The 14513-nt window shown below is 43.6% G+C and overlaps 1 protein-coding gene across 5 annotated transcripts in view; it reads right to left on the reverse strand.

Moving 5' to 3' along the window:
* The window catches only part of SLC38A9 (solute carrier family 38 member 9), a 144490-nt gene that overhangs the window by 30023 nt on the left and 99954 nt on the right, over positions 1-14513 (reverse strand). For 4 of the 5 annotated variants that reach the window (XM_085885159.1, XM_085885160.1, XM_085885161.1 and 1 more), the window contains 3 exons: positions 10042-10209; positions 5551-5610; positions 5249-5425 (listed from right to left, as the gene is read on the reverse strand). In XM_085885159.1, coding sequence (XP_085741285.1) covers positions 5249-5425; positions 5551-5610; positions 10042-10209 — 405 coding nt within the window. The remainder of the gene's footprint in view (positions 1-5248; positions 5426-5550; positions 5611-10041; positions 10210-14513) is intronic. The other variant, XM_085885162.1, reaches the window with a different exon arrangement.

Below are 14513 nucleotides of genomic sequence, written 5' to 3' on the forward strand. Positions count from 1 at the left end.
AGAAACAACAACCACACAAGCCGTTCCATCGCTCTGGCATGCCCGTACGTGCGTGGCCCAGAACTTCGCATATCGCAGTTACGATTATTCGCAATTTAGTTTTAATACCCAATTATTCAATTAGCGCCAACATATTTTGCCTTTTTACAGTCATCGCAAGGAAAAACAAAAAGAGAAGAGAAGAGAAAAAAAATTACTTCCTGGTTCGGAGCATACCAGCACTCTGATGTTACTGAAATTTATGCACCGTCTAATCTGAAAACGATCATAACTTGCGGAATTGTGTTTATCTATAAAACACGGTCATCACTCTCCGAAAGTCCGTACGTTGTAACCCGTAATGGGGAACGTGGCTGAGGTTCCCTTCCCCCATCGGCCACGCCTACGCGGCAATGTGTCTTGTCATTGGTTGGTAAATAAATGGCCATAACTTGGGAAGCACTTGTCCGATTAATATCAAACCTTGAAAAGGCACATCCTCAGGTCGTCAGCAATATATCTGGGAAGTTTCAATTAGATCGGACCAGTGGTTGTCGAGAAACAGCGATCACAGACACACACAGACACACTGGAATTATAGATAGATGTGTGTTCATATAAATTGTTTATTTGTTGATTGTAAGTGAAATCCAATCGTTAAATTGATTTTCATTCTGAAGGAGAGGAGATATAATGTAAAGCAGTTCCTGCTCATGTCAGAGATGCCAACTTTTGGAAATCAGAATTAGGGAGGATTTGCAACCGACACCAAATAATGTGCGCGAAGCGCACATCTCGAGCGCGGAGCGCTCGACCCTTGCGGCGGGGTCCATGGCCCGCCTTAGGGCCCTGGAAGCTCTGGGGTTCTAGACGCTCTCTAGTGCCCTCTGAGCCCTATTTTGGAGCATTTAACATGTTAAGAATTCCCACTTTTTGAACAAAAAAGGGGAAAATTGTGCACTTTTTAATGTTACATGTATGTTAATATTAGTAAGTTAGGGGACAATCAAAGATTAACAAAAAGCACAAAAGAAGCAATATTTTTCTTACCTTACTGGCTGGTACTACTGCTGCTTGTTTTTTCCATGGCAGCTTTGCTGAGTGACAGCTGTGTGGCTCTTTTAGCCCTTCTGATTATGTCTTTGCTGTATTCTCTCTGGTAGCAAGGGGTGCTATGAGCTAGTTTTTCAATTAAGAGAGCTTCCAGGGTTTTGACACTCAAATTGGGACGAAATTCAGTATGATTCTTCCGTACAAGAGTGAGTGCCCGCTCACATGATGCGTTCGAATGAGGAATGACCAAGATTCCCTTCATCACTTTGCTCAAATTAGGATACTTCTTGGCACCAGTGCAGGGATCTGTGAGCTGTGAAATCCGATGCCACTGCTCATCCACTCTCACTGTCTCAGTAGCAATTGTAGCTATGGAGGCGTTTGCCTGGTCGTGAGCGAATTCACTCTCAAGACTGTCTATGTCACTATCACCGCCACTGAACAGACAGGGGAATTTCTTGATGAAAAACTCCACACAGTCAAACCCCACTTCTTGGTGTAGCTTAACATCCAGCACCTGAGCATGCTTGGCTAATTCATCATCTAGCGGCCAGGTTTTGAAGATGTAATTGCAGGCTTTCACATAATATGAGCGAACTGCACTGAAGAAACCTTGGATGTCTGACTCACTCAGAGTGAAGGTGGATTTCTTGAGACTCCTTTGTTCCCTTATATACAGTTTGGCATCGTTCCCAATCATGAGGTCCTCATCATTCTTCTGATGATTTCTGTCAGAGAAGGGTACATTTACCAGAGCAACCGATGACACCGATGGTTTCAAAAACCGTACGAAGATATCTTTCAGAAGACCATTCAATTCTCCGTGCAGGAGATGAATACAGGGTTCGTCTCTTTGGAGCAGAAGATTCCCCTTCTCAAAAAGCTTGTTAGCATATCGAAGGAAGAAACAATAGAGTTTTGTTTGTGGAGACAAGAACATCCTGTTGACACATTTTTCTCTAGATTCCTGCACAGTGTTTGAGGAAGATGCGCTTTTAGTTGTAGAACTCGTAATACACTTAGCCGCAGGGCGATCACACTTGCGTTTACTGCCAGCAGAAGAGGTCAGACTCGTAGTACCAGATCCAATTTTACGTTTGAGGAGAGAGCTTGAGGTAGGTGCAGCCAAGGAAGAAGACCTCTGATTCGAAGGTTTTGCTGAGCTTCTATCAAGTGATTTGGCAAAAGCAGAACTTAACTTGGGTCCTTCTTTGCCTGTAGATGGGACTATCACAGTCTTTCTCGACTCTGAAGGGATCTGCTTTGTAGATGAACGTGATGAAGGGCCGGTGATGCTACCTGCTCTCAGCATTGGTTTTGGTGCTGTCCCTGCTGTCTTCTTCGCAGCAGATACTGCAGTGGTAGTGGTGAATGCTGCTCCACTAGTGCTTGATCCTGCAGTGCCAGTACTGGCAGTAGATACAGTGCCGTCCTTCTTGCTCGTTGTTAGAGTCTTGGCTACAGTTGGTTGCATTTTTCTTCGTACTTCTTCTTTGAAGAAGAGGCGAAGTGGCTCCCACTGTTCAATCAGCCTGTCTAGGCACTGACCAAGGGACAGCCACCTTGTTGCGACATGCTTCAGAATCTTGTGTGTCGGGACATCACAGAGTTCTTGCACTGCTTTCACTCCTTTGACGCGTTTACTACTTTTGTCCAAGTAGTAGTAAATATCGATGAGAAAGTCATCTAATTCAATGGGTAAGGCCTGAGCCGCCTTCTTGGCCGTATTGTGCATCATATGGCAAGGGCATCCCATGATGTAGCACTCTGGATTTTGTTTGTGGATATAAGCAGCGACTCCTTTGTGCTTGCCCACCATGACAGAGGCATTATCAGCACAAAAGGAAACACAATTTCCCCACAGAATTTTCCTGTCACTGAACTCATGATCAAGCAGTTTGAAAATGTTTTCTCCAGTGGAATCTTGTTTGCACGCAGGCAAACTTAGCAAACCTTGCTTCACAATCCCAGCGCTGTTGTCATAGTACGAAATCAGGACAGGATATAGCTGGGCCTCACCACTGTCATTGCTACCGTCTGTAGCTAGGCTAACTGGAGCTAGTCTAGCAATATCGGCAATAGATGAAGCAGTAACATTTGACAACTCACCAATTATTGCTGAAGTTTTTGTTCTTGCACATCCATACTTTGAAGCAACTTTTGAATCTGGAAATATCTTTTGAAATAGAGGTCCAGCATGATCTGAGACTGATATGGGCAAGTTATGTTCCACAATAAATCCACTAAAGAGAAGTTCCGCTCGGGTAACTTCCTCTTCCTCGCTTGTCCCTTGTTTGGTGAAATAATTCAGAAGTGTACCGGTACTCGTGCTCGAAGATCTCTCCTTTGCAATGTCTGTGTGCCGTTTGCTTCCAACGTGCTTCCGAATATCATCGCGACCTCCGTGCTCAACTGAAATATCAACGCTGCATACTGTACAATACGCATGATGAATTCCTCTTTCAGACTTTGGAATACACGGGTATTGGAGACTGTATTCGGTCTTGTACTTCTGAGACCATTTCTTGGTCTTCGTAAGCTTCTTTTCTGCCATTTCGTAATCAACATCGAGGGCTTGAAGCATCGGTAACTTCGAAGTCGATGTTCCACAGCTGCAGCGCGACTCGTAGAACTCTAGCGGCTGTTAAACACCGCACGGTGGTCGCGACCGCCGGGCTAGTACGGGGCCCAGCTGCATGCAGTGAGCGTATCGCATGCATATACACTGTGCATACATACCGCATGCACTGTATTGCACACATACCGCATGCACTAAATCTCAGTGCATGATCGCATAAGCGAGATCCAGACCCAATGTTTCGCTGCTTCTCATTTGAATTTGCAATTTTTTACGTACAATTTGGTAGCAGCGAACGTTATGGAGTTACCACATGCTATACGTAGCAGACGATGCTTTGCATTCAATTCTCATACTAGTACATTCTGATTAGTGAACAGTGCAAAAATATCAAAATTTCGGGAGGATAAGGATAGTGATCGTAAGGGCGGGAGTTTGGGTGAATTTTCGGAAGCCTCCCGATGAAATCGGGAGGGTTGGCATCTGTGTCATGTCATGTGATTGGTTCCGGGTTTTGGAAATATGATGAATACTCTTGGCGGCTCGATCTGGATCATGTGCGTGATCTTGAGAGACCGGCGACGCTGCTTGGGCCTGCGGTCAACCAGTTTTCTTACAGGTAGTGAGGCTGTTTTCCCAGCATGCACCATGTACCGACCGATTCAAACATTGCCTTCATTGATTTTTTAAATATCAAGCACCTCTGCAATTTTGATTCTCAATTTAATATTAATGTTACCATATATCCTCTTTTTACTTTTCCTCAACATTGCTGTGCGGTTTTATGACAAAATGGAGTCACAACCACTAGAACACCCCTTCCAAGGACAGTCCTCACAACCTTGTATTTTTGACAGTGATCAGAAGTCCTACATTTTACACGCTGTATTCACAGGATCTCAAGCCTAAACTGGAGGCATGATCTCCCATGGCCACACTTACTTGCATCTACCCTATGAAAAATAAAAAGACACAATCTAAATAACCTAAAAGGGATAAACAGTGTTGCAATGTCTGACTTCATTAACCTCGTTTGTCTATCTGTCTGTTTGTCCACACATAATGGTCTAACGTATGCCACAAACTCCACCTGCTGGTAGCGAGTATTACACATCTATTTTTCAACCAAGTACCTCCACGAAGTATGTACAATTAGAAAGCGAGTTTGTCCATAAAGTACATACTATTCGAATGCGAGAATCTCCATAAAAGGAAGTATGATTAAGAATGTGAGAATGTCTACAAAGTATGTGCATTAAGAGTATGAGTGCATCTCTAAAGTACGAAAGCACTAAAAAATACGTAGACGTTAGTAAAGTACGTGCATCTATAAAATACATACGATTGGAATGCGAGTCTATACAATAAAAGTGGAAATGTTTGTTTGTCCGCTGTATGAATATAAACATAAACATACATCGTCAATCCATTGTCTACACAACAGTACACAGCACCACACAAAACAAGTCATGTTGAGGGGCCGTAATCTCAGATTTCTCTTTCTAGTTTCAGCTGTAGACGCAACTCCCAGTGCAACCAAAGTCACAATGGTAACGAAAGAATGACGAGAGTAATTAAGTAAGCAATCTTAAATAATCCACCTGGGGAAGGTCACCAGGACTGCCATCCACAACACACCAATATTGTTGAATCTCGCAAAGAAGTTGACCGAGTGAAAGTTCAGCAGCGGCAGGATGAGGGCAATGAGGTAGAATGGCACAGTCTCCTGCTTATGCCAATAAGAGGAGAACGTTTTCAGCGATGCTTTTAGGGACATGCTCACATTATGTTGTTGTGGAGGCGTCGGGCAGATAACTGGGAACAGACAGGAGAGGAGATTAATTGTAGCTTTTGATTGAGCAAGACATTTTTAACCAAGAACAATACAGAGGGTGATGCATCACGGAATTTGTGACAAACATACAGGATGTGTGCCTCACCTGGGCTCGATCCGTTGTATTTTGGTACAATGTCTATGAGATTCACTCCATTGACTATGTCTGTGTGACAAACAAAAGAAAGCACATAGATCCTGTCCTGAATGCAACCAAGGTATGGTAATAGTTGATCATTTCCATGAAAGGTGTCACTACACATGTTTATACAGCAGAGTCTCCTTATAGCAAAGAGAAACATTTATGTGAATTAATCGTATTGAAAACTGGTTACATCAGGACTCTCCCATCCCCTCCTTCCAACTGTTTGTTTTAATAAAGGGCAACCCATCCGCATTCAGGGAACATGAGCATGACATACCACACCACCTTGACATTGTCTGGAAAAATAAATAAATAGGTGAGATAAATTTGAAAATAAAATAAAATTCTATATTTCATGATGCATTGTGGAGAAATCTATGTTAAAACAGAATTGTCCACCAAGAAGGCAACTTGCTGAAACACCTTTTACATACAAAGAGACTCCTGTAATAAGACAAAAACCAGCAAAAAAAATATTTGCAACCTGTAAGTAATAAATGCCAACTTTGTGAAGATGTAGATAATAACCGCCCCCTCCCCGCCCCACTAAATTGCTTGATCGAACTGATGCTTCTGTTCATTACATGCACATAAAATGAGGGGGAGGAGGGAGAGAGTAAATCAGAAAGAGGAAACATGAGGGTTAGTTGGGGAAGAAATGGGGATATGGAAGTAACAGTGGGTAAAGATGAGAAAGGAGGTTTGGATGAGCAAACAGAGGGAAGGGGACAGCATGTATTTTGTCATATGGGTGGGATGGGGAGATGTTGGGGTTCATCTCAGATCATCCCCCCCATCCAAAACCATTATATTTTCTTCCTGTTAAAACAACCTCCACCCACCCATGCCCTTTCCACCATCTCTCCCCCCCCTACACTTCCTCAAATTTGCAGTTGTTCCTTGCTGAGAGAGTTTGCTTCTGTGTCCATCCTGTGCACCGCATGCATCCTCCCTTACAGGATACATGGGGTGCACAGGATGGACACAGAAGTCATTCTTACCCATGCATCCCTTATTTGCCCATTTCCGTCCATTTTGTCACTTGGCCCTGATGTTGGCACCCCCTCTCTTTCTGCTGTTCTTTTTGTTCTGTTGCGTCCTGGTCCATTATGTGTTCTCGCTCTTCCATGAGCCTTGACTTTGTGTGCAAAAAAAAAGTGACATTGAAATTACACCATTTTGGCATACATGCATTTCATGTTCAAAACGCTTTATTAAGAGTTATCATAGTCCAGACTGACAGAATAAACTGGAAGTACGCACACTCGCCTCGAAGCTGTCTCGCCTGGGTTCGTATCCCAACCCAGCTATAAGCCTCTCATCCCAGTGTTTCACAGGCAGGTTGATTCATCGAAGTGTGTGCCATACCTCGGATGGACGTTAAGTGGGTATCCCGTCTGCCGGCATTAGTTGGTGGACGTTAAAGATCCCACTATGACTTTCACAATGAGTAAGCTAGCAATCGCCGGCACCCTGGCCAAATTCCAAGTTCCTGTCCTGAATGACTGCTGGGTACGCAATGGCAAACCACCTGTCAAGAAACTGCTTTGGCAGCACCATCAACTCTGGAGAGAGCAATAGTACATCTCATCTCATCTCATATCATAACAGTCCAAGATGCAAAAAAAAAAGAAAAATAGTTGGGGGGTTTTAAAAAATATATATTTATATATTTTATTGCAAATTTAAATATAGTGTAGTTGCATTTTGAAACTAGAATGGCACTCTGTAAAGTGCATACCGGTCAGGCTGAACAGTTTACGTTTTGTATCCCACAGATAGGTCGGATCTGGATCCAGACCTCAACGAAAATCTATTCGGCTTGTTCTCATCACCGAACCAACTCATCCACAACTATTTGAGATATCGTGTTGTATATCGTTTTTGGCCCCCATCTCTTAATGGTAAAGAATCAGTTAAAAATTCTCTCATCCAGATCCGGATCCAGATCTTCTCCAGAATCGAATCGAGTCGTCCGTGTTACACAACCAACCTGTCCGCAAGTTTTGTCTGAATCTGTCCATAATGTTTTGAGATATCATGTTATACTGTCGGACCCCAACATTCACGAGGGAAGTGTCAGGGCATCGATTCAAGGGGAAAAAGGGGGACAATTTTTATTTATTCATTATAAACGTGCTCCGGGCTCGTAGAAGAGCGATGACACGGAACAAATAAGGACACAACATAACAAAGGGAACAACAGGAGAAAGGGAAAACACCAACAGCAGGGCAGAGGGAGAGAGTAGATGGAGATGGACAAACAAGGGATGCAGGTAATGATGAGAGGTAAGGGGAAAATGCAAAGGGTGAACAATATGGAGACAAAAGTAAAACTAGAAGGTCACTCGGTCGAGCACATACCTCCACCACTCAATGCCTTATCTACGAGAATATATCGGGCCCAATACATTTTTGAGATATCGTGCTATATATCGTTTTTGGCCCGATCTCTCAATGGTGAAGAATCACTTCTGGGATTCTAATAGTCGGATCCGGATCCGGATCTTCAGCAAAATCTAATCAGTTTGTCATCGTCACACACACAACCTGTCCACAAAAATTTCATCCAAACCGTCCATAACTTTTTGAGATATCCTGCACACAAACAAACAGAAAGGGGTGAAAACATAACCTCCTTCACCTTCAGTGGTGGTGGTAATTATGTTTGACCAGTTTGTGATTTTGTCAAGGTCTGAGGAGAGGGAAGAGGCTGCTGCCCGTCTGTCAGAAGGATGAGAGATGCCATGGCAGCGAAGGGAGGTCATCAAAGAGATGAAGAGGATTTTCCAGAGTCAGTGAGATCATTGATGAAGATTAGGAATAGGATGGAGGCCCAGAACACAGCGTTGTGGTGCTCCAGTCTTGACAGTGAGAGGAGATGAAAGGGTTCCGTTGAGAGCTGCACGTTGGCTACGCGAGTGGAGGAAGTCATAATCCAAGAGTGGAGTTGGCCTCGGATTCCATAGGCAGACAGTTTGGCGAGCAAGGCAGGATGCCAGACTGTATCAAAAGCTCGAGATATGTCCAGAGAGACGGCCCTGATCTCATGCCTGATATTGAGGGCCTCCATCCATTGTTGGGAGAGGAGAAGTAACAATGTCCAAGGTAGAGTGACCAGGTCTGAATCCGAACTGATGATCTGAGATGAGGCGGTTGGAGAAAAGGAATGATTTTATATCAACTGCGATGATGGATTCCATGATCTTGTTGATGATTGGAAATAAGCTAATTGGGTGGTAATTAAGGGGATCAGTTTTGTACCTTTTTTGTGCACCTTCAGGGGATCTGTTTTTCGGTAGTTAAGTATTCCGTTTTTTGCAATGCTGTGATGTTGGATTATAATTTTCAAACAGATAGAAGATGACCTAAGGTAAATTTCAGGGTGAAAAGGGCAAAGAGAGGAAACGCAAGAGCAACAGAGCAGGTTTTAAGGACATGAGAGTTGATGTCATCCGGTACAATTGCAGAGTCAGAGTCGAGGGTTGTCACAAACTTTCCCCCTTTTCAGGTGCAAAAGACAGAATTCAGGAGCAGTTGGGTAAGGAGAGAGAAGAGAGAAGAGAGAAGAGAGACAAGATTTTGGAGCAAACAGAATTGAGACATTCTGCCTCTCATGACCGGAGTCAGCTGTGGTGCCATTTGAAGTGAGGGAAGGGACGGAAGGGGAGCATACACCAGAGAGAGACTTGACAAGGCAACACATGGTTTAGAGGAGGGAGACAAGTTTGAAAGCCCATTCTTGAGATTGGACAGATGTTGCTTTCCTGATCTCCTGAGAGTCGACCCACACTCGTTGTGGGCTTTATTGAATGATCTTCGGTTGCCTTTGGTAGGATTTGCCTTCCAGGAGGAGAATGCAAGTTGTTTCAAAGCAATTGCCTCACCACACCATTCAGAGTACCAAGAGTGGGAGGATGGGTAAGATAACTGAAGACAAGATGGGATGAATCTGTGCATAAGAGGGAGCAGATTTCTGTGTAAGAATTCCCAAGCTGAATTAAAACCATCGGCGGTGGATATCGGAGACCAGTACTGAAGTGTTAAAAGGAAAAACGCGCAAAATACCCAAAGCACAAATGTAGAAGCAGGTCACATTTTATGACCCACAAATTGCATCAAAATTCAACTTTGTACCAAGTTTGTTAAAAAATCCCTTCAATGGTTCACAAGTTATTGCGGCAACAAAAATTAATCATGGATAGCCACATGCATGAACAGACAACCCGAAAACATAATACCTCCGGCAGCCGAGGCATTAAAAAAAAAAAATTGGCGTTTCCTGGATGATTGTATGATGTCCCTAAAATATTTTTCATGCTCCTTGTAATAAATCGTTCCCACATTAGCTTGTAACATTAAAACATTATCATCATAACAGCTTCAACTTGGCAATCATAAAACAAAGAAAATGCCTCGAACACAGAAGGTCAAAAAGGTCAAAGCACTCACCGAAGATGTACTTTCCTGTGTTATAGAGAAAGTTGGACATGAGGACCCAATAAACGATGAGTGCACCACAAATGGCAATCATAGAAAAGGCCAAAACCAGTCCACGGCCCGGGCGCCCAAAGTACCATGCACACACGTCTGTGAACTCGTATTCGTGCGTGTTTCCTGCTGTTTGATGATACAATTATACTTATGTCAGCCACATTGAGAAATTCTGCAGCAATCTTGGACAACTTATGCATTATCTTCAAAGTTATTTTCCAATGAATACAATTTTATGACCTTAATTTTTCAAAAAGTTTTCAACACAGCAACAATGTCCATATCTTGTTGTACTTCTTTTTCTTGTATCCGTACCTTGCTGCCAAAGCACTCATTGCAATGACTGTGCCACGTGGTTAACCATTGCTGTTCCTGCAGTCAGTCAAATCAGAAATTTTAATTTGTTCAGGGAGCCGGCGATAGCTCTCTTTGTTCTCGATGAAAGTCATTGTGGGATATTTTACGACCATAAACTAATGCTGGCAGACGGGACTCCCAGTTTAACATTCATACAAGGCAGTGGTTTTCAAACTTTTTTTTAGTGGCGACCCAATTACAGAACCTATCTCCATCGCGTGACCCAAAAGATTCAAAACCCAATTCATAATATACAAGATAAGATTTCATATGACACAAGAACATTTACTGTTTACTTTATTCACCATTGTCATGTTTTCATAGACGAGTAAACGGAGAATAGCCGACAGTATCCAAATGGTACAGTTGAATGTTTCAGAAGTTTAATCCGAATGACATTTAGATATATCAGTGAGAAGGATGAGCCTGTTTGTCACAAACCAACTTCTCTATTCGTGGAGAAGTAGATGACAATGCCAGTATCATCTCATGCTCCATTTCTAGGCGATTTCTGTACTTTGTTTTAATCACCACCATGGTGGAGTACGACTGCTCACAAGAGTATGATGAAGGATATGGCATGAGAACCTTAATCGCGCGCCCTGACAGGGTCGGGTACGACGGCAGCATTTTGCACCAGAATGTCGACAACGAATTTGTCCGCGCAAGAGCCTGCGCTCCTGAATCCTGCTGGAGCTGTACAAGCTCTTCCTGTGCTGTATCATCTTCATCAGCAATCGAGTCCAGTGGAGCCGTGAAAGGGTCCCGAACCACAGAAAAGGACTGCGCATCCAGCTCAGGGAAATAGTGCTCGAACTGTTCAATGAGCGACCGAAGGTGACGTGCTATCTCCCCAGAAAGACTGTCGAGCTCAGTATCATCGTACTGGCAGGTCGTTAGATGCTCCACCAGACGGGGGAAAAGGCTGAAGTGCTTAACAGCTGCTTTGTCTGCCAGTAATTTTAGAGTCGCCAGAAATCCGCTCATTTTGTCGTGAAAAATCATGAGGTTGGCATCTTTGCCTTGGAAAGAGCGGTTGAGGACATTGAGACGTTCAAAGATGTCAACGAGATAGCACAGTTCTGACAGCCAAGAGGAACTTGTGTGCGTAGGAACTCCTTCAGTTCATCTTTGAGCTCGTAAACACGTAGAAGAAGGTTTCCTCAAGATAACCATCTGACTTGAGTGTAGAATAGCAAAATCTTATGGTCAGGGTCCATCTCCTGGCAGAATAGCCTGAATAACCTAGTTTTGAGGGCACTTGATTTGATGTGATTCACCATTTTTACGACTTCTTAGAGCACGCTCTGCAAGGTTTCTGGCAAAGTACGAGAGGCGAGCGCTTCTCGGTGAATCATGCAGTGTACCATGGAGGTCTGAGGAGCCACCTCAAGCAATTTAGCCTTGAATCCAGAACGCACTCCTAACATTGCTGGCGCGCCGTCTGTTGTAGAACCGAGCAACTTTCCGAAGCCCAGATCATGGTCACGATAAAACTGCTCTACTTTCCCAAAAATGTCCTCGCCTTTGGTGGTGGCCTCCAATGGTTTGATGAGCACAGGCTCATCGACAAAGTTATCAGCATTGATGAAGCGGACCCAGATGATGAGTTGCGCGTACAATGCGATATAAGTGGACTCGTCCAACTGTATGGCGGGCCACGGCAATTCCTTAATCTTCTGTACGACCTGAGCTGTTACGTCCAGACTCATATCTTCAATTCTGTATTGGATGGTGTTGTCAGAGAGGGGTATAACTGCCAGTTTCTTCGCCGCTTAATCTCCAACCATCAGAGATACCATGCCCTTTGCACATGGCAGCACGAGTTCTTCCGCAATGGAGTGAAGATTTTTAGTCTTGGCAACATGGAGCGACACTCGATACGAGGCCTCTAATGCCCAAGAATTGATCTGATGGCATGTACCCTCTCTGTCAAGACGCGTATTCTTGGGTGCAAGAAGTTTCCTCTCAAAGAACGCTCTCTCCTTATCCTGATAAGGTGCATGTTTTGTAGTCAAATGCCTCTGCAACTTATTCTGTTTCATAGACTCCGTAGAAAGCACTTTGAAACAAATCACACACTGAGGCCTCTGTGCCCCATTTTTATCCACTACGTAATAAAATCCAAGGTCCTGAAATTTATCCTGGTAAGAACGTTCTCGAGATTTGCTGGTGGCCGGTGCTGCCATCACAAATAAGGTCTCGAGTCGTATGTGGAGACGTGAATAGACATTAATGATAGAGTCAGAGTCTGAGTCTGAGAGGCCGTGGATCAAACAAGTGGAAGTCCATGCATTGCGTGTCGAGCCATTGTGTGTTTATGATGCAACATAGATGTGAAAACAGGAATCTGTATCTAAGACAAGGTTTTGATTAATTAGTGTTGGGGGATTAAGATCATAGAGTGAGTGACATGTAATGCAGGATAACAACATCAAATTCAATGGTTTTTAATTTTTTTTTATTATTAAATGCGACTGACTTTAATTATACATAAAGCAAATGTGTTCTCATAACAATCATTCCAGTCATACTTTCATACATTTTATTATAAATCAAAAAAATACCAGTGGCATCCCCATGCTTAGTCGTATCTAAAGATCGACACGCAACAAAACAAAAGTTTCCAGAATTCACTGAACATTAAACTCATGAAGAAACTTTTTTTTTTTAACTGACGAGAAAATGGCGTTGGACCTGGGTTAAGGCTCAGAGTCCGGCACTTAGCGCCCTCACCGCGGCGCCCTTTGCACTCCTTGTTATAATAGCTTTCCTTCTTGCAACTCTCTCAACCTCTGCTCTCCCCTTTTCCTTACTCGTCAATGAGACGATCAGGCCTCATGAATATTCCGGCCTACAAGGCCTGACAAAACAATAAGATGGCGGCTTGTAAGACAAATCGTACGTTCTAACGACATTACGTACACGTCTCAGAAGAAGGTGTGAAAGCAAATTACGTCATCGCGTAATTTGTTCCGGGATATCACAAACGTAATGACGTAGGGGGACAAAGTGATTAATGATGTAGGGGGACAGACAAAATTACTAGACACCAACAATACCAGTGGCATCCCTATGCTTAGTCGTATCTAACGATCGAAACGCAACCACTAACTTCCCGCCAAAATGAACTGCCTTTCAGTGAGCCCGTGCATCGGCTGGATCCCATTCTAAGTGTCATGTTGTGCCGGTTCCCATACTTTGAACGAACCGTTTATATTACATCCCGTAAAAGCGAACACCGATCGAAAATAGACAATTTTTTTTCGCTGCAAGCAGACGCCCGCGACCCCACAAAATTTGCTCGGCGACCCCATTTGGGGTCGCGCCCCCGGGTTTGAAAAACCAAGATATAAGGGATGGCGTACTTTGTGATGGCAAAGCCTTGCCTGTGAAACACCAATCTGACAATTTTTTGTTTGGCTGGTAATAAACACAGGCTATACAGCTCATCGGTAAGTGTGCTACCTTTGCGTCGTCCTGTCAATTCATGATCGTTTTGTCAGTATTGCATTCTCAAAGTTCTCCATGTGATTAACAGCTTTTAAAGGGGGGCATCTAAATAATAAATGCATGTAAAAATGGTGCAATTTTTGTCCCTCCCCTCCCCAGTCTTGAGACACTCACTTTCCTGACTCTGCACATAATCCTAACTAAAATTTACGAACCAGTGTTTGTGTGTTTGTTTGTCGTGCCACTCCTACAGTTCTGGGCCGATTACATCCAGACTTGCTACATAGGATCAGCATGACGCCAATTAATGGAAGGGGGTGTTTTTATATTTACCGGTGGTCATTGGGGGGGGGGGAGGATGCAAATTCTCTATGTCAATGTGCACTCATGTAGCGCCACCTCAAGGTGGGAGAGGGTATTACAAGTCTTCTCCATTTACAGTTCAGTATTCCTGTCCCCACGTTTTCCAGTGTAGTGAGGTGTTTTGAATTATAAGCAGTAGGTATGTTTTTGCTTCATACACCTAACATGGGTTGTTATTATTTTTTGCGTATACAGAGCTATCAGTTGTCTATACACCGCCCAAATAAAGGTATGCGTCAGAAGAACGTGTTGCATGC

This window comes from Eptatretus burgeri, chromosome 6, assembly GCF_056783735.1.
Source record: "Eptatretus burgeri isolate ZD-2024b chromosome 6, Ebu_testis_v1, whole genome shotgun sequence".
In the NCBI taxonomy this organism is placed as follows: domain Eukaryota; kingdom Metazoa; phylum Chordata; class Myxini; order Myxiniformes; family Myxinidae; genus Eptatretus; species Eptatretus burgeri.